We start from the raw sequence: 23,800 nt of genomic DNA on the forward strand, positions 1-23,800 counted from the left end.
GTATAGACAGTGGGTCTGTGCCCAGAGGTGACCATATGTGAGCTTCAATATCTCCACTCTGTCTTCCTTTCTGTATGTCCACTTCTGGATCAGATTGTGGGGTTTCAATAATAGCAACAGTAACAAAGTGGACTGTAGCATTTTGCTCTTCTACCCGAGAACCACAGAATCACAATGATTTTAAAGACCAGCTGAGCTACTTACCTTGTCTGATGACCAGGGACCAAGTGGTACCCATGGCCTAGAATATTCAGGCAAAGGAAAACTGAATCCACACGAGGCTACGGTGGGGAAATGTGGAATATCATCCATCCATTCCTGTAAGAACGTTGATGCAAACCACATGCACTGGGGCTTCATCACTGGTGAAACCACCATTGGTTAAAGATCTTCCCACTAGTGTACAGGGATAAATCCCTCCACAAAGACCTTATGTGTCCCAGCAATGCTTCTAATATAGAATGAGATATCTGCTGGGTAAATACCTCCTCAAAACCTTGCAATTTGCACCTGCTCAGTGTTTAGGAGTTTGTTACAAGCAATAATGTAACCATTTAGTGAGATTGCCAGTGAGATCTAAACAATTCTAAGAGGATTTATTCCAGCCATGTCCAGCCTTTGTGTGTATTTAAGAGTCAACTTTGGAGACACCTTTTGCTATGGAGTTGAAAATCTTTACAACCCCTTGAGTGCTGAGTCCTCAGATGGCAGCTGCCTATAGATACTTCCTTATCTTGATCTACTCTAATCTTAGCTGGTCAACAATGCAACTGTTAGCATTTCTTTTAAATCACTTGATGATTCATTTTATCAGTTGACAGTTATGGGCTACAGGTCTGGGAGAAGTTTCCTGACAGGCATGGTGATTTTACAGCTAATCTCTTAGAAGAAAATGTCTCCCTGATTTTGAAGCTTCTTTCTTTCTTTCTTTCTTTCTTTCTCTCTCTCTCTCTCTCTCTCTCTCTCTCTCTCTCTCTCTCTCTCTCTCTCTTTCGTCCTTTCTTTCTTTTTTTCTTTTCTCTTCTTTTTCTTTTTCATGTTTTTTTGAGGGAGGATATTCATTGCCAGAGGTCTGAAGTCTGCAACATAAGGAAGAGCTTGTACTTGGGAAGTGTCTATCCTGAGTTAAGGACTCAAATGATTCTTGTTCCAAAAGCCATAAGAGGCAGATGTCTCTCAGTTTAAAGATGAGTAAACTGAGCAAGAGAGAGTCTAACACTAATGGCAGAATCACTCTTCAGGGACAAGAAACAGATTGTTTGGAAATGTAAAGGTCTGTGTGGTGGCAGCATCGAAGGCCCTCGAGAGTGGGTAGGATTTCTGCTTCCTTCCTGGCTGAGGCAGTATGAAAAGGAGGTGCTGCAAACACCCTTTGTATGCTGAAGAACAGCAACAATAAAATGATTTCTTTCTCGGACTCAGGTCAGGCTGTGAAGACCACAAGACAGCTGATTGCTTGTACATCAGACATTTTAACTCACGTCCACTTCCGCATAAAACTTTTTCATGTCAGGAGAAAGCTCTGCCCCACTCACTCTTTGAAACAGTTTGCGTTGTATTTTAGGCTCTGGTGATCATCTGAACTCGACTGAAACACAAATAACGCTCAGTTCTTGTCCCTCTAGCTAAGCCTGGTTTCATTCGGCCTTTCTTACCAAATTTGAGCACGTGGCTTTCTTTCTGTCTTTATGCTAAGGAGCAGATCACTGAGCTCACATTGATGGGATATGTAGGCTTGCGCAGTTAGAATTTAAATTCTTAGAAATACCCCATGTGACTCCCTACCTCACAAATGCCAGAATGAGTTAAACGTTTCCCGACTCACCAACAATGACATGTTTGTAGTTCTTAACTTCTGAACAAATATCCAACTTTCTGGTCGTTTCTCCAAGGAGTGCTTTCCGACATATTTCTATGTCTCAGAGTAATCATATTGTTAATGCAATGCAAACTTGTTAGAGTGGAGAGTGTGGATTTATTTTATTATATATATTTTTTTTTTCTGATGGAGGAAATTTTAGTGCTTTTCTTTCTTTTAAACTGCCCACAGCATTTGCTATTCACAGATGTTCTGTTTTGAATAAGGTCTATCGAAGTGTAAAACTAGATGGGTATTTTTCTTCCCTTTAAAATGGAATGGACTTGCATTATGCAGTGTTCTTAGGTGAATTTTCTTGTTTAAGAAGCCAGAATACAAGAGAGTGCTATATTAGTGTATTATTCTCATAGCAAACAAGCCCTGTTCTGTTGCTACCTGCTTGGCCATTGTTTCTGATTGTGTGCACTGTACAGTGGTGTTTGGATGGCTTCCCTCTCCGCCAGCACAAAAAGGCATTTCTGTTACAATGGCCCCTAAGCACACAATGACGGCATTAAGGATTTATGTGGAGGTTTCATTATTTTCTCCTCTTTTGTTCCTTCCAGGATGTCTTCCAAGCGACCAGCCTCTCCGTATGGGGAGACAGATGGAGAGGTAGCCATGGTGACAAGCAGACAGAAAGTGGAGGAGGAGGAGAGTGAGGGGCTCCCAGCCTTTCACCTTCCCTTACATGTGAGTTTTCCCAACAAGCCTCACTCTGAGGAATTTCAGCCAGTTTCTCTGCTGACGCAAGAGGCTGGTGGTCCTAGGACCCCCACTGCTCAGCACAGCACAATGGTAGGTTTCTTATAGCCTCCCTGTCCGCCAGGCTAGTCCTGTAATAGCTTGCCTTCGGTCTTTTGCTTGAAATGATCATGTGTTTAAGACCCACACAGACGATTCACGTCAGAGAGTTGATGCCGCAAGGGGACATGAGAAGTAATGTCCACTGATGTCAAGTTCTTAGTGTGTTTCTTGAGGGACCTGCTTCTGACACATAATCGGGGAGGGGTGATTTCATAGAAAACGCCATGATTGTGCTAAATTGGCATGGTTAAAGTTAGCCAGAATCAAAGTTGGCTTCTTATTCTTCCCGATGAAGAATCATTAGATGCACTGCTTGCACCCATCGGTGCTTGGCCTCATGAGTCAAGCGGTCTTCGGTTATTTGACCGTATGACCATATTTTCCTTTCCAAGAATTTCAGATGATGTAATACATCCACACACATACACACGTGTGTGTGTGTGTGTGTGTGTGTGTGTGTGTGTGTGTATGTGTGGAGAGGGACTAAATTCTCCTTGGTGCCATAATAATTCACAACCTTCACAATAATCTAGTGAGGTAGTATTAACTGTTCTCTTTTATCTTTGAGGGAACTGGGGCAAGGTTAAATTAAAAGATGCTCTAGGTCATAGAACTAGGATTCACGCAGGCAGACAGACGTCAGGGTCTGTGCTCCTGACCTTCCTTCACATGAACTCAGGCAAAGTTTATGTCTTTTTGTCTGTCACTTGGCAAGCTTATTATCTTACCCATGGTCTCTCTCTGTTCCCGACTTACCATTCTGTTCATTCAAGGCCGTGGCTCTGTATCTTATCAAACAGGAGAATGGAGAGGGTGGATAGGAAACACTTAGGTTGGCTTGCGAAGTCATATTCTCCATCTGCTATTGTGTCTCTCTGATGTGTTTAATATTTTGACCACTGCCTGTTCTTGGGCAGTTCCAAACTAAGTGTGTTTCTTGGATGGATCTTACCCACGACAGTGACATGCATATGAAAGTCTGAAGGGCTGAATATAAACAGTGATCTCTCAAAGTGTGGCCAAGATAGCAAGAAGATCGTTTTAAGCACACTCATAGATGAATGGGCAGAAAGTGGTGACACTGGGGACAGCGTGAAGTTCTGATCTGTGATTTGTGGCTCACCTACACACAGACAGGGAATTCTGTTTATGAGAGCAGAGCACGGTCTACTAAGATGTCTCAGTGTGGGTGGAAGCCGGATGTATAAACACAAGCTTATCAAAGGTAGCTTCATTCATAGAACCCATCTGGAGGAGAGAATCAACTCTGGAATGTTGTCTTCAGACTCTCATATGTAACCTTGATGCAGATGCACACATGCTCACACACAAGCAAGCAGTGATACTAATAACACATTTTAATTTAAAAGAATAGATCTGAATAGTACTATGATCCCCAGTGAATTCTTCAGCAAAGTTGAGACCCGCTGTGGAAGAACATAGAAGGGATAAGCAAACCGCCCATTCCCTATTAGTGAGGCCAACTTTCGGGCTTTCTTGCATCCCGTGAGTGTTTTCTGGGTTTGTTTCTACCTCAGATGTTTCCTGCTTCACCGATCTTTCTCCTCTTGAGCACACACTTGGACATGCCATGACCGTGATTCTAAGTTCGTGTGTTACTTCATTCTCAGACTTCCACAGGACTTGTTTACACAGGAAGCACTAGATGGTCTCCCTCTCAGTAAAGTGTGCATGCCAAAGTCTTCACCTGAGCGGCTGGGCCTGTAAAAAGCACCACAGGGCAGTGGGGTCTCTTCTGCAGACTGCAGGGGACCCATGCTTTGTCTGTGCCCAGATTCACACAGTTCTGAACATAGCCGCACTGTTCTCCACCATGGTAGATCTTTCTGGCTCTTAAATCTCATGTTTATGGTAAATATGTTTTTTTTTTTTTTTCCGTAGAAGCAGGTGAAATGTCACTGCAGTGTAGATGCTTAAATTTTGGACAGTAGAGAGCACATTGTTCCTGCACCATGCCACCACCTTTACTCAGGCACCACACTGTGCCCTGTGTATTTGGATGTTTGTCACTACACAGCATACGCAGTGTTTCTTACACACACACACACACACACACACACACACACACACACAGACACACACACAGACACACACACAAGTTTTGGACGAAAGCATGAAATGATATTCAGTTTATGGTGTCTCGGCAAACATTGGGTTGATATGGCTTAATCAATACTAAGTATTTGGAGGTAAAGTTGCCAAACCTGTTAACTCCTGCTAACTATCTCCTAGAAATCAGACATAGGGATGCCTACTAATGGACTGTCTGAAAGAGTCCCTGTTATAAACACCTATCAAACTGGCTGAATGTATTTATGGTATTATTACTCAACATGAATAATTTCTTTTTTTATAGTAGACTATTGTCCTAGTCACACAATAGTGCCTTATGTTTCATAAGGAAATATATTCTGTACATTTTTACTCAGTATCATTGAAAATGGAAAATGCTTCATAATCTTTGTATTGTAGAGTGGTTTCTGAAAGGCTGTCTGGTGGAATCAGGGAGAGACTTTCCATGAAAAACTTCAGCCCAAGGATATTTCCTGAGATGAAATCTTTGCACACTCCTTGGTCAATAAAGATGAGGAATCCAGAGTTCTGTTTGGATCCAGTTATGAAAACTGTTAAGTCCGGAGTCAGTGCCAGATAAAGATGTCAACCTGCCCTTCTGAACTCTTGTTTATTTTCTTAGTATTTAGAAAAATAAACTAGATGTCTAGCTAAGAGAGACTCTGGACTAGGGCAGCTGTAACCAGCACAGATCAGATGCTCCTGGGCTTTTGACTTGCTGGGAACTCGGCAACCATGAGCTTTCAGTGTACAGTGTAAGACCCTCAGATCTCTGATCATTTTGGGTCCAGGCTGGAGTGGACAAAGTAATAGCAAAGGGTGTTGCTGCTTCTTGTCTTCAAAGAATCCTTCATAACTTTGCCAGACCCGACTCCCTGATCACGTCTGACACGCTGAGTGAAAGTGAGTCTTCTGTGATTGGACAGACTGTCCTGACCTTTAACCTATGGACAACAAAGTCCTCCTTTATTTTTTTTGTTGTTACTTTCTTCTTGCTTGTGTTTCCTGTTTGTGTGTTTTAACGCATGTGTGTTCTGTGTGTAGCGAGTATCAAACATCTCTGTGTGGGTACATCTGTATTCAGATGCGTATGAATATGTGTACGTGCACACTAAGAGGCCAAAGTTGGACATTGGTGCTTGCTTGGGCATTTTCCACCTTATTTTTGAGTGTGTCTCCGAAAGTATGATACACTCATTGGTCTTAGCTGGCCTGGCTGGACATGGATCCCAGGGGTGGTCCCCAGTGCTAACATACCAAGCACACGCTGCCACCCATGCTTCTGACATGTGTACTTGGCTCCAAGCCTCTGCTTGTGCAGCAAGCTCTCTCTAGCCTAACTCGTCTTCCCAAACCCTGGGTTTTCATTTTATTTTGCCCGCTTCTTTTAGCGGGCGGCTCTGTCACTCAGGCTAACCTTAGGAACAGTTCTGCTACAGACAGGTTTGAATGAGAGGTGCAGGCGTCTCCCAGCAGGTGGTCTCATGGTAGCCAGCACAGGGTGTGTGGGTATCAGGGAGCTGGGAGCAGCACCGAGGAGACAAGGGGCCTCTGCTTCTCGCTGTGATGCTCCTTTTCTGTCTGGTTGCCTGCTGCATCTGTTGGTGAGCTCTCAGCTCCGGTGCAAATGTGATGTGAAATGAGACCACCGCCACCCGTGGTTCCAGAATAATCTGCTGTCTATTTTTTTTTTAAAGCCTGTTCTGCTCTTTCAAGCTTTCTTCTGATTCTTTAAACCATTCTTGTTTTGAAGGGACAATATGTTATCAATATAAAATCATTAGAGTGGCTTGCTCTAGATGTAACTGATTAGTTTTTTTTTTTAATAAGTGCCTGGATACTTCTTATTTTGCATTGTTTCAGGTGCAGCCAACAGTCTTGTACATTTGAGGTAAGAGCCACATCTGTGAGCTGCACCCTAGACCTCTTTTAATAATACACAGTTAGAGGTGCCTCTTTGCCCCTTGACTCTGGCTGAAGCCATTCTGAAGCTGTCAATCTCGTGGACCTAGAGTTACACCTACCATGCCAGCATGCCAGGCTATGTGTATTGTGTGTATGTGTGTGTGTGTGTGTGTGTGTGTGTGTGTGTACATGTATATATTATATACGGAATCTATTTTAGCTTTATCAATCACTTATGGTTGATATTTATTATATTTTCCTGGACATATTCAGAATTCTTGGACTCCATGGTCATCTGTGGTGTGTGTTAAAGTCATTGCATGTCTACACTGTGTAACCAGAGTCCACATGAAACCATAATGCATCTGAGTTTATTCCTGCCTCATGTCCACCAAAGGAATAGAATAAGGTGCAATTTCGAGTTAACTTTTCATAAAAGATGCAGTGTTTGTCTTCTGAGAATAACATTTCAAGGCTTCAATAGAGGAAAGCCAGCCTTAATCATTGAAGAAAACGTTCGTCCAATGTCCTGAAAGATATGAAGTGCCCAGATGTGTTCAGGCCCATGGTCTGCACTTAGATTTCTTTTCAACACATGGTTATCTTTAATTGTTACATTGTAGCTGTGACTTTCAGTGCCTGTTATATGAATTTTGCTTACAATAGAAGAGTGAATTATGCGTTTTTGATATCTAGGATAGTGTTACCTATGGGAAGTTATTCAAGAAATGGAAGAAAAAGAGAAAAATGTGTCATTCAAAAATAAGTCACGGAATAAAATCTTAATTGTGGGGTGGTAAAGATTACTATTCTTATCTGATACTTTCTATAAGCTTTTCAATATCTGGTGCTTTTGTACAACAAACTTAGCACTGAGCCATTGTGGCGTGCTAAGCCCTGCTATTGTTAAGCCAGGGTGGTCCTTGTGCAGGTTGTAACATGGAGAGTTTCATTGTTTGGGGAGAGCATGTCATGGGGCTCATGCTCCAGGCAAAAGTGTAATTACTACTGAGTGACATGGACATCGGGAACACTCTTGTTTAACAGCACAGAGAATAGGTTTGGAAAGATTCAGATGAAGTGAGCTTGCAGGCTGTTGTGCGCCGGGTAGGAGTGTAAAATCACGACCGCAGACAGTATCATTCCACATGGAGAGCGATTTAACGGTTTTATCTCTAACCTGTTGTAGCTGGAAGAGATAGGCTTCTTATCTGAACAGGGCCAATTCAATTGCAACAAGGTAAGACTCTGACGAGACTGCATTTTTTTGTTGTTGTTTTTATGGTAAATTGATGTTTATCATACAATGAAATTACATTGTTACAAACATCACTCCATATACATTATCACAAAATACCCCCTGATGCTATTTATCTAAACACAATTTCGGACTTGTGTTTGAATAGAAGTTCAATTTTTCTATGTGTATTGTGCTGGGAAATTACCTCCAGGGCTGTCAGGGGTAGAGAGAGTGAAACAGTCAGCTAGGACCACAGAAACTGCTGAAGAAATTGGGCAGTAGATCTTTCTGTCCTGCACTTAATGCCCTTTGGATCAGCCCCTTGGTAGGAGTGGTTGGCTCCTATGAAGTCACAGAAATCTTGATTTGGGTGGGGACATAACTCAGTGAATAAAGTACTTTTCTTATAAGCATAAGGAAGCCCCCTCAGGTCCAGGACACAAAAGCTGGGCACAGTGCTGTGTGCCTGGAATCCCAGTGCCAGGGAGGCAGAGACAGGAGAATCCCAGGGCCTGCTGGTCAGATGGTCTGTCTAGAAGAGCAAACTCCTTCTTCAGTGAGTGGCTGTCAAAAAGTCTTTATGTTTGGAATTAAGCTAGGATGTTCATCACAATATAATATTCTGGGTTAATGTAAAATGGTGGAATTCTTGTAGTTTTTCTGCTGAATGATTTGTGAGATTTGGGGCAGATTAAAGGAGTTTAATCTGAGATGGTCTCCACTCGAAAAAACATTACCAAGATACCCAGAATTTATAAAAATACGTATGCATGCACATATCTTTAATTTTCCTTGTTGCTAGCTCCTCATACTGACATTTGGCTTTGATGCTACTTTAAATACTTTAGCTGGCCAGAGGCAGCTCAGAGAAGGACAAGTTCAAAGAGAAAAAAAGGTCCAGTCATGTGAAAGCTGTACAGGTTTCAACCTAAAATGTGGGGAATTTGCTGAAAGAGGTGAGCCACACCGAGCAGGATAAAATCATCTCTGATCTCTTGGGGTTTGGTGCGTTTGCTTGGTTTATGGGGTGACCATCTCTGCTGCGCATGCTGAGTGGGGGTGGAGGTGGGGGTGTGATGTGGATGATGGCATCTGTGGCTGAGATGCCACCCTGCTTGGTGTCAGTCCTGGTTTGTGCAATAGGTCAGTGTGCCATTTCTTAGTCACAGACTAACTCTGACAAGGAAACTAACAGGTAACGACAGTTTGTGTGCAAACCAGTCTCTAGTCTGTGGTTAAGACTGTGCTTTTTCTTCCTCTCTGTTCCTACTGTGCCCCTCCTCTTCCCTTCCCTTTGGAAAGTACTAATAGCCCAAATTGGCCATAAGCTTCTGGCAATCCTCCTGCCTCAGCTGTTCAAGCGCTGGGATTACAGGTGTGAGCTAGCATGTCTAGCGAGAACCCCCTTGTGTGTCTCAATCCATGATTAGGGGACACAGGCAGGAAAGAAGGCTGCAGCTTCCCCCTTCTTCATCGACCTGGGGTTTCGGAGAATTGTCTATCCCCGCTATGGTCTGCCTCAGTTTCTCTTACTGTGTGTGACTGCTAAAGATCTTGCTGCTGAAGCACTCAGCAGCCTCCCGATAACACCGGCATGTATGGAGTTCTCTACTGACGCAGGATATTCATTCAGGTGTTTCTGAGTCTGTGTACCTCTCTTGCTCGGTCCACTTCTGGTAACAACGGGTGATTTATCTTTAATATCCTCATTTGGGGAACAAGATCCCAAGACCTTTGTTGACTCCAAAATTCCCTTTGCAGCTTGTTCTTGGTGACTGCACGTCAGGGAACTCTGCTTCAGGGGACAGGGTGCTGTACTTCCTGTTAGTAATACAGCTTTCTTTCACTTGCAACATGTTTTTACTCTTTTGAACCATTTCTCGGTTTTCCTAATTGGATGCTCCATTTTCAACTTTCTAGGATTTGGGAATTCATAGGGACAGCTGAAAGTAACAGCGGAGAGTAGAAGGTGAGAGCTCGGAAGTGAGTCACTTCTGGAGCGTGAGGGCAGTTAGCTTCAGGGCTTCAGGCACCGGACTGCAAGCTCCCCATTTCTCTGTGAAATGCAGCCTTCTGAAAGAGTCAGGGAGTCCCAGGGTCTTCCCAATAGGATGCACATGTTCTAGAGGCAGGAAGGGATCATAAGATCTAAGAATTCACTTGTCCACCCGGACTCAAACTTCTAGAGCCTGTCAGTTAAAGACGGAGCAGTGTGTCTGAAATGGTAGCAGTGCTGCCGTCAGAACTTTTAACCCGATGAAGCAGTGTCAGAGCAGGGACGTTCAAAAGGGATGAACAGGGCAACCGAGGGAAGTGGGGACTTTCGGTGTGATCTAGGTTTTCTCAGTTCGCTAACATGGCTTTGCATTTCACGGGCATATAAAGGAACAAAGTCAGATCAGGAGAGCAGGAGTTAAGGAATAGAACATTTTCTGTAGTCTAGAAAATTTAAGTGAACCAGGCAGTGTGGCCACACTTGGGAGGCTGAGGCAAAAGGATTTCTGTCAGCTATAAGCCAACACGAGTTACCCTGTAAGCACCAAGACTGTCTCAGAAGAAAACAAACCAGAAGACAAAACAGGGAACTGTCAGGGAAAACGACTTCTTCAGTGACAGTGACAACACGAACCCAAAGAGTTTAGCTCAGCAACAGTGTCATACCAGGGGGATGTTAAAGCATTACACATGGTTTAGATCCCCTCTACCACTTCCAGGATGCTCAGGACTGAGCTGTCACAAGGCTGAAGTCACCGTTAGATTTCATCCTCTCCTGCAGCCCCACCCCTCCCCTGACTTATGGCTTGCTTTGTGTTATTTTTTTCTAATTTATTTTCATTATCTTTTGACTGTGTGTATGTGTATGTGTGTGTATGTGTGTGTGTGTGTGTCCTTGCACTTGACAGTACAGTGGCCATGGAGGCCAGAAGAGGGCAATGACTTTTCTGCAGCTGAAGGTACAGGTGGTTGTAAGCCATCAAGCCATCTGATGTGGGTATTTGGTTGTAAGCCATCTGATGTGGGTATTGACAACCGGACTCAGGTCCTTAGCAGGACTTCACTGCTGAACTTCAGCCCCTTTAAAGAGTAAATTCTCCGTTTTGTTTGTTTTCTTTTCTTTAGTTTTCTCCATTCCTTTATGGCAGAGGAGAAGTTGGGCGGTACTTGAAATCAGACAAAACCCTAAGACTGACTGAGCTGACACTGAGTTGTAATTGGGCTGTTTAGGCTTCACACTCTTTATGTGAAGGCGAGAAGCTTGGAATTTTCCCATATTTAAGAATGAACCTTGTGACCGAAGGAAATTCGACTGTAAGGAGGTCAGCCTTGACCAGCTGGGACCTTGACATCATGAGATCAAGTCGGTGAGCACAGTAACTGGTCTGTGCCTGTCATTAGTCAAGGCTGCCTGCGTGGCAGGACAGGAGACACTGTCATCATTGTGCATTGGAAATGTGCCCATTCGCCATCTCTCCCTAGCCCTTAAGCCTCAAGACCGTCTTGAGAGGAAATAGTATATCGTATTTGTTGATAGCCCTAGACTAGAAAACAATCTTCTAGGGGTTAATAAGAAATTCATAAGCAGAGGACAGGTATGAATGACAGGTCCTTTTGTGCATTCAGAAGTGACTCGAAGTAGCACCGACTTGTGTGTGAATAAAAATGTGTACCATGTAAACATCAAGACATGGTACCAACGATTTCCCAGCCACCCAGAGCCCCATCTATGTGTAGAAACATGGGTCTTGGACGAAAAGGGGCTCTAACCAGCATAGGTAAGGCTTCAGGGCAGTGGCTCCCAGGCTTCATGGCCCCGGGACCCAGGAACTCCTGAACACACCTCCATCGCGTCTGAGATTCTAATCTCCTTGGGGCCATCAGAACACAAGAAGCAACTCTGAGTGACTCTTGTGAGTTTCTCATAAAGCTTCATCCAGAGAGAAGACACTCATTTCTCTAAACGTCAGAGCAGCTCACAGGGTAGCTAAGAAAAAGGATCAGTGACTAGTTCAGTTGGCAGCGATACACGCCGTAAGTATCACTGTATACTCCGGTGTGTCTGCTCTGGGTGATCACACACTGTCATATCCCACGCTTACAAGAACAAAGCAGTCCTGTTAATACTGAAGATACGTATTTCATAAGGAAGAGTTAGAATTTGAGTTTGGGACTTCAGAGTGAAGCCCCCCAAGAGCTGTGTGAACTGGTTGCCCAAATCCTTTTTATAAGGACAAATAATTTTAAAGGCCATTGGGTGTTCCCTAAAGGTTGGTAGGTGGAATGGTTTTTATTTATCTACAAAAACTCAGAGGTTACCTGAACTTTTTGCACATGTGATATACATATGTATTCAGATGCTTGTGGGGGACAGAGAATAAAACACGGCCATGGCCCTCAGGAGCTATACATGTTAACTTGTTCCTTGGAATGGGAATAGAACCTGTGGAGCTCACCAAGTAGGCAAGGCTGAAGGGCCAGCAAATCGGGGAGGCGGGGGTACAGCTGGCTCTGCCTCACCCACACTGAGACTGCACATGCAAATCAGCTCATTTGCTAACATGTATGCCTGACGCTGAGCTAAGGCCCCTGTGCTAATATGGAAGTCACCTGATCTCACCTTTTCAGAGAGTTCACAGAGCTTTAGGCTCTGGTGTAATGCGTAAGGACACAAGAGAACTGGTTAGTCCTTGGCCTAACACATCAGTATCTCTCTGTGAATGTCCTGAGTGACAGTGGCTGAGGGGCCAGGAAGTGCCCAAGAACTGAGGAGCATATACTGGCTCTTCTAGAATAGACACTGGTTCCCAGAACCCGTGACAAGTGGGTTTATAGCACCTGTACTCTGACTCCAGACAACCTGACAACCGATACTGGGGAGGTCAGCGCCCCACTGCACAGTAACTAAATTACAGAGGAGGAAGTGCCATTCCTTTGCGGAAGTGTCTCTGAGGCTAGTCATACCGTAGAAGCTTGGACCCATTCATTCATTGGACAAGGGTCTTGTGCCAACAGTGGTGACACACTGTAGGAAATCGAAGATTTTATTCCTGGTGGGCAATATCAAATGTGCTTTGCCCATCTCCCAGAGCCCAGGCTGTACTGCATTCATAGGGGACCAGTGGGTTGCAAAATATAATTCATAGTCACTGGAGTGATGCATCATGGGCCACGTGTCAGCCATTGTGTCCGACTCTAGGGCAATGGCGTGGAACCATCTCCTTTAAATGTGTTTGCTTCTCAGGTTCAAGATGGAGAGAGTACCTGAAGATACTTCCAGGACCTACAGGTCAGATCACTGACCCATTCCAAACCACAGCCCACATGCACAGGGCTCCTGCTGAAATTAGAAGAGAAACAATACAAATCCGTAGACTAATGGCATCCACAGAACACATGTTCCAGCCACGTGTGGAGAGTCAACTTTTCAATTCAGCAACAAAAGGCAAAAAAAGCCACAGAACTTAGACCTAAGTACACAAGTCACATTGTGTGTGTGTGTGTGTGTGTGTGTGTGTGTGTGAATTATGACTGAACACCAGGCAGTGGATTAGATTCTCAGCACCCACATGACAGTTCACAGTTGTAAATAGCTCCAGTTCCAGGGGATTCGACACCCTCTTTTAGCCTTTGTGGGTACTGCCTAGACATTGTACACATGCATATATGTGTACCATGGTGCATGCCCACATAAATCAATTAATTAATTTAAAAATTAGGTGTATGTGTGTTCACATGTGTGTATGTGTATGTGTGTGTGTGTTGGAAAATGATAACCCTTCCTCTGTATTGACTGTAGTTTCTCCAAACAGCTTATAATGAGACCAATATAAGCCAGGCATGGGGGCATTCCGTGGTTTTACATTTAAGTATTTTTTTTTCCTGGAATGTCTTGGTGATGTCTTTAAACTCATTTCCTCTTAACATACGACAGGGACGTCACTGCTTTGTAAACAAGGGTTAAGTCATTACTGTGTCTTCTCCCCCACCCTCCATTTCTGGGTACTCTAGAACATTGGGAAGTTCTTGATCTTTGCAGACGAATGGCGCTCCATCCTTTGTTTATGACTATTGTGTTTACTCCTCTTGGCCCTTTGACCTCTCTGTTCCAATTTCCCGACAAGAACAGCTTGAGAGGATGTGAGCAGGGTCTGATCTGAGGCTCTGTAGAATGTCACAGCTCGCCTGTCAGAAATCTGACATACTGCAGCTAAAAGTGACATCCCCAACCAAAATACCCTGTCTGTGACGCTGGACCCCACGGTGAGATGTGGAGACGTCGATCTGCCTTGGTTTGACAGGACCCAACTTTGACTTCTCACTTACCTGATGGGCTCCTGTGACCCACCATTTGGTCCCCTGACTGCAATGTTGGCCTCTATCCTCTTTGGCGATTCTGTAATTATTGTTGTTTTACATAGAGAGAAACATGCTCCCCTTTACATATGGTGTTTTTGCTTCCCACAGACAGAACCAGACAGACACCATCCCTTAAAATTCCAAATTTTGTTCAGTTTTACACCCTTATGATTGTAACCCCAAGTCTATCTAAGCTGTCTTGACCTAGGAACACTTCATTGTTTCATTACCAGATTTATGCTTTCTGAGGGATGCTCTGTAAGTGCAACTTAGGAAGCCGAGCTTTGCGAAGTAAACGTAAGAAAGTCAGTCTGGAGTCCGGAAACATCGGTTTAACCGCTGCTCTTGACAACCTAGCAGGGCACAGAGAGATAGGAAAGCCGACACAGTGGGGTCAATGGATTTTCCAGGTCCCAGGATGTCTCTCAGGAAATAAGGAGACCAACAGAGTGGCTGTGTCGGGGGGCTGTTGGGCCTCCCCAGTAAAGCATCAGGTTTCCAGAGATTCACCCAGGGTGGATGTGGGCTACCTGTGCCCCAAGCAGAGAGAAAGGCATCGTAAGGGAATGAATGATTCGGAAGGGGAGGGGGCTGAAGGAAGGGCAGGCTTTGCACACACAAGCTCAGGGGTCTCTGCCACCAAGACTGTATTAAGTGACGTGCAGTGCAGATCATCTCCATCTTGTCCCTAGATGGCAGGTGGTTTACAGCCTCCAGGAGCCCCGATTACTGCTTTATCTTGTCATCCTAAATTAACAGGGCAGTACATAACTAAACTGTGCTGACCTCTTCATCTGGGGAAATCACTGCCTTGAAGAGAGATGGCATTTAACTCTCTCTCTTTCTCCCCTCCTCCTCTCTCTCCCTCTCCCTCTTCTTCCCTCCCTCCATCTCTCCCTCCATCCCCCTACCTTCCCCCCCACACACACCAGTACCTCCTTTGCATATTCTTAAAACACTTTAGAGTTAAAATGGCCATTTGGGGAAATAAAAATGAGATTGTGGTGGTTTGATATTCTAAAACAATGTATGCATCAAAAGATTTACCATCATTGCATCTATGAGGAGCTGTGGTTCTTCAGACAGCCTGCTGACATTGTAGGATCTCTTCTCTGCTCTCTCTCATCTCCCAGTGGAGGGTAAAAGATGCACCATGAAGTCTGTCCCCTGAAGAGGCAGAGAGCTCCTCCTTCTGCATCTCACATCCCCACTGCTGCCAAGAGAAATACAGGCCAGTGTGCTTCACAGAGAGGTGCCAGGTTTCTCTTTTACCAGCCACTCTCTATTCCTCTATATAGGAGGAGACAGACAGACAGACAGACAGACAGGGATAAATGTGTGGAATAAAATGAGGCTCCAGAGTTGTTTTGTCAGATTTCAACTGTGTCTTAGGGGTGTTTTCTGAAGTCTACACATAGGATGTACAAACAGCAAATCTTTATACTTATCTTAACATATTGACAAGTAAACCAAGGGCCAATATGGGAGCTGGCTGAAGGATCAGACCAAGAAGGGACCAAAGTCCCACAGTGTGGTTCTTCCTACTCATAGCCCCTCAACATCTTAGAAAGATATGATCCTGGGAACTTCTTCTTCACTGACCCTAAGAGACGGTATTTTTCTTCTTATCATGAGTATTAAATCACTTTACAGAATGCAAGAGGAGCTCTGAGGAATCTGGAAAAACCCTCAAATGTCCTAATTTATGGAGTCATACTGTTTGTAACCTGCTGACAATGCCTCCAATTTCATTATATTCCCCAAGGGGCCTGAAAATAAGCCATGACTTCTTAGAGCTCCCTTCTGCCTCCAGTGTCACTGGGAACATCTGCTGACTGGACCAATCAAATAACAAGGAAAACACTGGCTCCCAGCCACTGCAGCCAATATGCCTAACATCCCGCGGCCTTGTCCTGGGATTTTCCTAGGACACCCATGCTGGAGTTGGTTCTTTAATCTACTGGTTCTTGGCCAAGTACATTAGCTCTTGGACATTGGCTCCCTACCTCTTTGACCACTTTCTGAGATTTTAGTGTGGTTTCAATGTATTTCCACAGTATCCTGGATGAAGCATGTAGGTAGAAGAAACAGACTATCTCTAGCTTGGGAGAATACTACTGGGACCAAACCCCTGTCTCTCTCTTTGTGTCTAAGTCATCTTACCCTGAATTTTGTTCTTCCCATGCACTAGCTGCTAAAAAGAAAATACCAGTCTACAAACAACCAACTAGTTCAGCCCACCCTGCTCCCCTGGACCATGTCATCAACTACTAATGACTCTCAATGCCGCAACAGTTTGAATATTTTCAGTATCACTTAAACATCATGCAGTTCCAAACAAAAGGAAAACAGCCAACATTCTCACCAAATTTCCTTTGTATACTATATAATATTTTAGAGTCAATGGCAAAAAAGTAACTTTCTGAAGCAGTCTCTTGAAATTCTCAATGATCATTCTCACTTGGTCTATTTTGGGCTCACATTGAGAAGCTAAGTTAGGGATGTAGAGAAACAATCTTGTCAGAAACATGAAGCTCTTTATATTCTTTGCAAGTCTGTACTTATTTAGTAAGTAGATTTAATGAGTACTGTATGTATTTATCTACTAAAACCTCACAAGATTTGTTAGATATAAATTGACTTTATGAACAATGGGCATAGTTTATATCCGAGGAAACATCCCACCAATGATTGATGGATGACATTAATCTTACTGGAGAAGACAATCTTGGAACCAGGAGAAACTACTGAGAGAAAAGCAGAAGCAGCTCCAGAAAAGAGACTGACAAAGAGCCAAGAGGCTGCAGTAAGGGGAGTCTAGTGACATTGGTGATACTGACAAAGGGCCAAGAGGCCTGCAGTAAGTGGAGACTAGTGACATTGGTGATTATTTTTAAAAATCTTAACTTTTAGAAAGTTAGTGTTCCATATTTTCTACAAAGGAAATCTATCTGGTATGGTGACATCCATAATTCCAGAACTAGGAATGCAGAGAAGGAGAGTTGTGAGCTCAAACATCGAGTCTGGCTGCAGAGTAAGATATTGTCTGAGACAGAAATATAATAAAATAAAGGTAGACAATGTAAAAGGGGGAAGGAAGAAAAAATGCAAATATATTTTTAAAAAAATAAACCAGGAAACAAGGGGTAAGATCGTTGTCAGTTTTTACAATAAATATAAACGAGTAAACTTCAGGGGAAAAAAAGATTGCTTCTCTATGGTTTTGTTTAAAGCCTGTTTCATTTTCCTTAAAGACAGATACAAAAATAGCATGGAATGTTAAAAGTATAATCAAGAATGAAAATAGAGTAGACACCCACATATGGACATCCAGCATCGTATGGCTGTCATAGAACAGGGCTGGGTGATGTTTCTGGAATAGTCATTTCATACGGCTGTATAGAGATAAATGATGAGCATTCATAAATTAAGTAAAAAATGGAAAGAGAGATGATCTGGTGACAGCAGAAAATAGTGCAGGGATTTTTAAATATGTTCTTTTCTCTTTGAAATTTGTATCCTGTGGACCATGAAGACAAGATTGACTTATCAGATAGCTCACATGAGCACAGGTAAAGGATTACACTGTTAAATGGTTCTTATAAAAGAAGAAAAGGTCTTTAAACCAACAGCTTGAATATAATAGATGAATCCTTACAGGAGAGGAATAAAAAATCTAAGTACTGTGGGCATGAGTCACTCTAAATGCCCCCAGTCTCAACTGGAGTGTTTGGAATTAAGGAACAACCTCACAGGATATCACAGACAGTCAGGCGCTCCCAACTCTAAAGGAAAAGAGAATTCCCACGATGCCTAAAACATTTTCAAGAGTGAAAAAGATTAACCAAGCTTCTACACAATTAGTACAATCAGATTTTCCCAAACCAGAAGACTCAAAATAGCTGCTCCCACTGTACTATCATATACCGCCCTTTCCTCTGAGGTTGAACCTGGACACTATCACTTCCTTGATTATTTTTAACAAGTCTTCGGGCTTTCCAAATCTTGATTTGAATTTAAATATTGTCCTGTTTCATCATACCTTCTCATTTCTGGATTCACTGTTTGCCTCTCTGAATTCATCTTAGGATCAATCAAACCCTGGAGTCATCTTTTCTATGCCCACTCCCTGCAACGATAGTTCCATTCAATTACCTTCTGGTGTACTTAAAATATTAAAAACTCTTTGTATAATGTAAGCTTTTGAATGTTGGCTAAGATCTCTCATGTCTTCACTGAACCATCATAAAATTTGTTTATTATACTTATTTGTGTGTGTGTGTGTCTGTGCATACATGTGACTGTGTATGTATGTGTATGAGTATGCATGTGCCACACAGTTCATACGTGGAGGTCAGAGGCCAGTTAGAGTCAGTTTGCTCTGTTGGCCATGTGGGTCCTGGGGGTTGAATTTAGATTAGTGGTCTTGATTACCAGCCCGTTTACATACCAACCAATCATAGTGACCCTTATTTGTCATCGGTGGAGCACTTTGGAGAGATTGTAGTTCTAGTGGGCTCCCTTAATCAAGGTTCCCAGAAGTGTCTGTATGTACGTCTCCTATCTTATTACACCTGCCCATTTCTGGATTCACTGTCAGCTGAATTGCCAGAGTCCATAGCAAGAGGAGAGTGAGGTCTAACCCTGGGACTCATTTCCACTTTTAATTGCTATACAGTTCGCTTATTAGACATAGAAAGGCATTAAATATTCTGTCTTGGTAAAGCATTCCCTTGCACCTCACTGGCAACAGTCTTCCTGCTTCTAAATCCAGGAGTAGCCCCCAGCCCTGTTTTTCTTCATATTTCTAGTGTGACTTGGCTGCCTTTATTCTCCCATTCTATCTTATCCTTTACAAACTGGATCTACAGGAAAACACACTTTTGGTGAATCATCATCTTCCAGAAACTAGTATTTTCAACTTTAGTTTAATGTCAGAAAATGCACCAAAGAATGTCATAGTCAACAATTCTTTCAGCCGTGTCCTTGCTCCTCAGATGGGAAGCCCATTTGAGGAAAGTCTTCCAAAAGCCAGACTGCTGTAACACTTTGTAATATGTTCAACAAGGACAGCTTGACCCTCCATGAACCTCTTAAACACCCACACTGTCCTTGTACGCAGTGGTAGATCCTTACGGTGAGATGCCTGTGTGCTCTATAACCTTGTCATACAGCACATACATTATCTGAGGAAAATAAAACAAAACCTTGCAGTTGAGTTGAGGACATGGTTTTCTTGGCTGTAGGGATGCAGACAGGGTAAGCACACAGTAAGCTTTGTGACACTGATGATAATGTAGGTCAATGTTGGTCTTCGAGTTGACTGTTCAGTGACGTGGGTTTAATACTAAAACCAAATATCAAACCCAAGTACCACTTGGGGGAAGCATAACATTTGCATATTATCCAGAAAAGATGGAACTGGAAAATGATTTAACCCCCCCTCCCATTACATGGGGAAAGTAAATGTCAGAATGAAAGGTGCTATATTTCAGAGGTTTGGCCAGAGGAACAATGGTCATTTTGACCTCTTTATGTAACTGGGCAAGAACACTTTCTCCCCCTGGTCTAGTTTGAATTTGTCACTGACTGTAAAGGAGACCGGCGGGCACGTCTGTCACCCTCTGGTTTCCAGGATGTATCTGGCTAACCTCGCTTCTGAGATTGGAGCCATATGGAACCTTCAGAATTCTTGTGAAGACAGCCATCTTCCCAACTGTCTAACACTGAGGGCACATGACTAACTGTATAGCAGAGCATCCCAGCTGTGTCACAGACTGCTTATTAAGTAGTCCAGCCAAAGAATAATTGAGTATATACATTCGACTGTGACATCACAGCTGAAGAAAACTATGGAGATAAAATGAGCCCTCGACTAATGTAAATTAATGAACTCATTTGGTTTTAAAGAATTCTGCTGCCGGTCCGGGCATAAGACAGATGCACTTTACATGTGTTTGTCTGCTTTGTCTAGTATTAGCCATTAAAGAGGATCTAGAGCCGTGGTTCTCAGCCTGTGGGTCACGACCCCTGTGGGGCTCACATGACCTTTCACAGGGGTCACGTATGAGATACCCTGCATTTCAGATATTTACATTATGATTCATAGTAGCAGCAAAATTAGAGTTATGAAGTAGCAACAAAAATAACTTTATGGCTGGAAGGTACTGTAGCAGGAGGAGCTGTATTTACAGGGACGCGGCTTTAGGAAGGTTGAGCGCCACTCGCTAGAGAGGTGGCCCAGTGGTTAGGATCGCTGGCTGCCCTGGAGAAGTTCTCAGTCTGATCCCAAGAACCCATGTAGCAGCTCACAACTGTCTGTAATTCGAGGCCAAGAGGATCCAGTGCCTTCCTGAGCACCAGGCATACACTTGGTACATGTATACATAGAGGCAAAACACTCAAAAAGATAAGTAAATCCTAAAACTCAAGCAGCAGGAAATCCAAGAGAGGTGGAATATTTCAGTGTCTAGAGAAGTAAATACTGAACGAACAGAGGCTGTGGGCTGTGTTTGCTTAAGTCGTTTTTTCTTGGGGGGGGTAATAATAGGGAAAGATCAGATAAAGCACTGGTTAGCAAGCTGGTGGCATCCAGTTGGACACATATAACTTGTAAGAGATTTGAAGAGTATAAACTCTGGCAAAGGAGTTCGCCAGCCAAATGTTGCTGAGTGATCAGAAACACAAAAATCAAAAAACTAATAGTTATGGAGAAAGTTCCCCTTGTAGAGGAGGCTAACTCTCCCGCGGACTATCTAAGGCCTATAGCTGACCATACACTCCAGCCCCAGAGACCATACTTTTATTTCCTTTAAAATCAGAACAGAGACTGGAACATTTAGTGGAAAGTATTTTCATACACACTAATATATTTGTTTTTATACTGACTGAGTCATAAAATGCAATTCAAAATACTCTGTCTTATTTATTCATTTATTCCTTTGGTATGAAGGATGGGAATTTTTCAAAGGCAGAGATTCATAGGGTCCTAGAAAATAGTGACATGGCCCTGGGAGGGGGCTAAGATACAGAGACAATATTGCTAAAGCTGTGTCACCAAGATGTGTTTTTCATGCAGCATCTACCTCTCCACCTCTTCCCTGCCTCTGCGCCATTCACTCACTCTCTTCTTCTGGGCCCGACTGTCTTATTTATGAGGCTGTGTGTTGTCACAGTCTTTCGCTAACTTGGATCATAATGTAAGATGGACCATCTGATCCCAGTATTCCTCCTCTGCCCGAGCAAAGCAAAGATCGGATTATGTCTCATTTTAGACCGACATCAATTCCTGTCTGCAGTGCATAAAATAAGGCGGCTCTCTGTGTTACTGGAGATTTCCAATAGGCACATAATACAGTCAATAAGATAATGTAATTTTTAAGAGTAAAATAAAGAGTGCATTATTAGTTTAATACCATTTATCTTAGTTTAATACCATTTCCACCTCTTTAATCTTCCCACACTTGCTGAATAGTGTGTTCAGGCCTGGTGATAAAATCAAAGTCTGACATAATAAACCCCCATACTAGATTATTTGTATTTGAAATGTTGGGTTTAATGTATGAGATGCACATAGGTGTTACGTTTCTTTAAATATTTCTCTCCAAGATATTGTTTATTATTTTTTTAGGAAAATATATGCCTTCCAGATTTTGCTTCATTTAAAAGACAGTAGCCCCTTCATCTAATTTTGAATAGTTAAGTATTTTTTTCCACAGGAATAGCTACCAGATTTCCATGGTAGATAAGGGGATTTCTATATGATCCCCATAATTAGAAAAAGATTTCCTCAGTGAGTGAAGAGCCTTATTTATTCACTTCAGCTGAAGAGAGAGCCCTGCTCAGAGCAATTCCTACATAAGGAGAAGCCATGGAGGGACGAGAAAGACGGAACGGTGCAGCCCAGAATCACCGTTAGAGAATATAACCACAAAACGGCTCAGATTGGAACATAGCCCCTGTAGAAGAAAAATTTCCACTGCATGCAATCTTACACCCAACTGTCAGATCTACATGATACAGGAAAAGGCCGGTGGACTATCTGCTGGTGTGTCCTCGGTCCACAGGCTGCAGGTTTGGGAGTGTAAGCGGATCTCTATAGGGTTCCTGGTATAGCCTAACTACTTGGGTTGTTCCATTCACTGTGTCGAGAGCATGTGTGTATCTATGTGCGTGTTCATATAGGCGCAGATTCTGAAGTCGGATGAAGTAGAACGTGTGTGATTGTATCTGGAGACTCTCTTTGATATTTATCCTTCCTGACATCATTTGCATGGTTACCTGCCTGCCTCTCTCAAAGCAGGTTGCACGGAATTTGAGCTTCTAGTGTTGGGGAAACGTTTTAGGCACTTGGAAGGCCTCTGGTCTTCCATGGGGAGCATCTTCCCTTCAACACAGGAAACATCCTTAGAGATGAGGGGCCCTGTTGATGGTGCCCAAATCCCTCCCTCATCTCCATCTATTTTAATTGAATCCCAGGGGGGTTCCCACACTGTGTGAAACCAGAGAGCAATAGTTCAATTTTCTCTGAATTCAGGACAGATTTAAGTACAATATTTCTTTTTTCTATTTTTGGTTACTTCTCCAGTGTCACCCCCGATCTTACATAACTTGTATATTTAGCTTTAACCGTTGTAGTCTACTTCTAATACGGTGTACTGCCAGTGACCTGTACCCTGAGTTTTGTTGAGAAAAAATGTTGATAAGGGAGGAGGTTATGTTTCTACCTAAACCTTGAATATCTTTTCATTCTAGCACTAATAGGGAAGAAAATAACTGCACTTTAGTTTATGATTATTGAAAATCCTTTATATATTAAATGTATTCAATGCCTATATGAGGAAAACATATCCTGTCAATCTACCAAGAACCCCTACTTGGTACTAAAGTGGAAGTAACTGTGAAGTCCTAGTTGAACCCATGCCAATTCTGGGCCAAGAAGCATATTTGAAGAGATCCTTGGCATGGTCTGGATGTTTGTGGGAAAGAGAAGATCACTTTTCTGACTGAACAAACAAAAGCCTACCATTCTGTAAAGCAGCACCATAGAGAAGGGTCTATTCTTCCCCCAGTGATATCAAACTATGGGATAAGCATGCAGGGAGGTGTCAGAGTGAATAGACCCCACTCTTTCAGTTGGTCACCATGTGCTAGAGGACATAAGAAGTCCCCCCATGAGAAGGCTGTCACCTGTGCACCACAGAAGGGCTTCACAGTGGACTTCATGTACATTCTCAGGCAGCTTCTTTGAGGTCTACCACTTCCGGAACTGTCCTGCAGGAAGACCATGACATGTGTCCAGCGCACATCCACAAATGACACACAGATCTGACTACAGCCATATTGTAGCCCCCGAGGCACACTAGTAGAGAGATCAAAGCAGAGTAACCCCAGAGACGAAGGTAATTAACCTGAGCCTCCAAAGATGTGTTGACTTGAAAGTGCAAGTTGAGGTGGAGACACATAAGCAAGGGAAACCGGTGCCCACCAGAAATGGGTCCTGTGGAGATGCTCTACAGTCTTCTATAGGGAACCTGTATTAT

General features: G+C 43.1%; 1 protein-coding gene across 6 annotated transcripts in view; it reads left to right on the forward strand.

Moving 5' to 3' along the window:
* The window catches only part of SOX5 (SRY-box transcription factor 5), a gene marked incomplete at both ends in the record, with an annotated part of 351,905 nt that overhangs the window by 47,086 nt on the left and 281,019 nt on the right, over window positions 1-23,800 (forward strand). For 3 of the 6 annotated variants that reach the window (XM_080914286.1, XM_080914283.1, XM_080914281.1), the window contains one exon: window positions 2,425-2,656. In XM_080914286.1, the coding sequence (XP_080770412.1) occupies window positions 2,425-2,656 (232 nt within the window). Of the gene's footprint in view, window positions 1-2,424; window positions 2,657-23,800 lie in introns of those variants that run through there. The other 3 variants (XM_080914282.1, XM_080914284.1, XM_080914285.1) reach the window with 2 other exon arrangements.

This window comes from Micromys minutus (assembly GCF_963924665.1).
Source record: "Micromys minutus genome assembly, chromosome: 3".
NCBI lineage: Eukaryota > Metazoa > Chordata > Mammalia > Rodentia > Muridae > Micromys > Micromys minutus.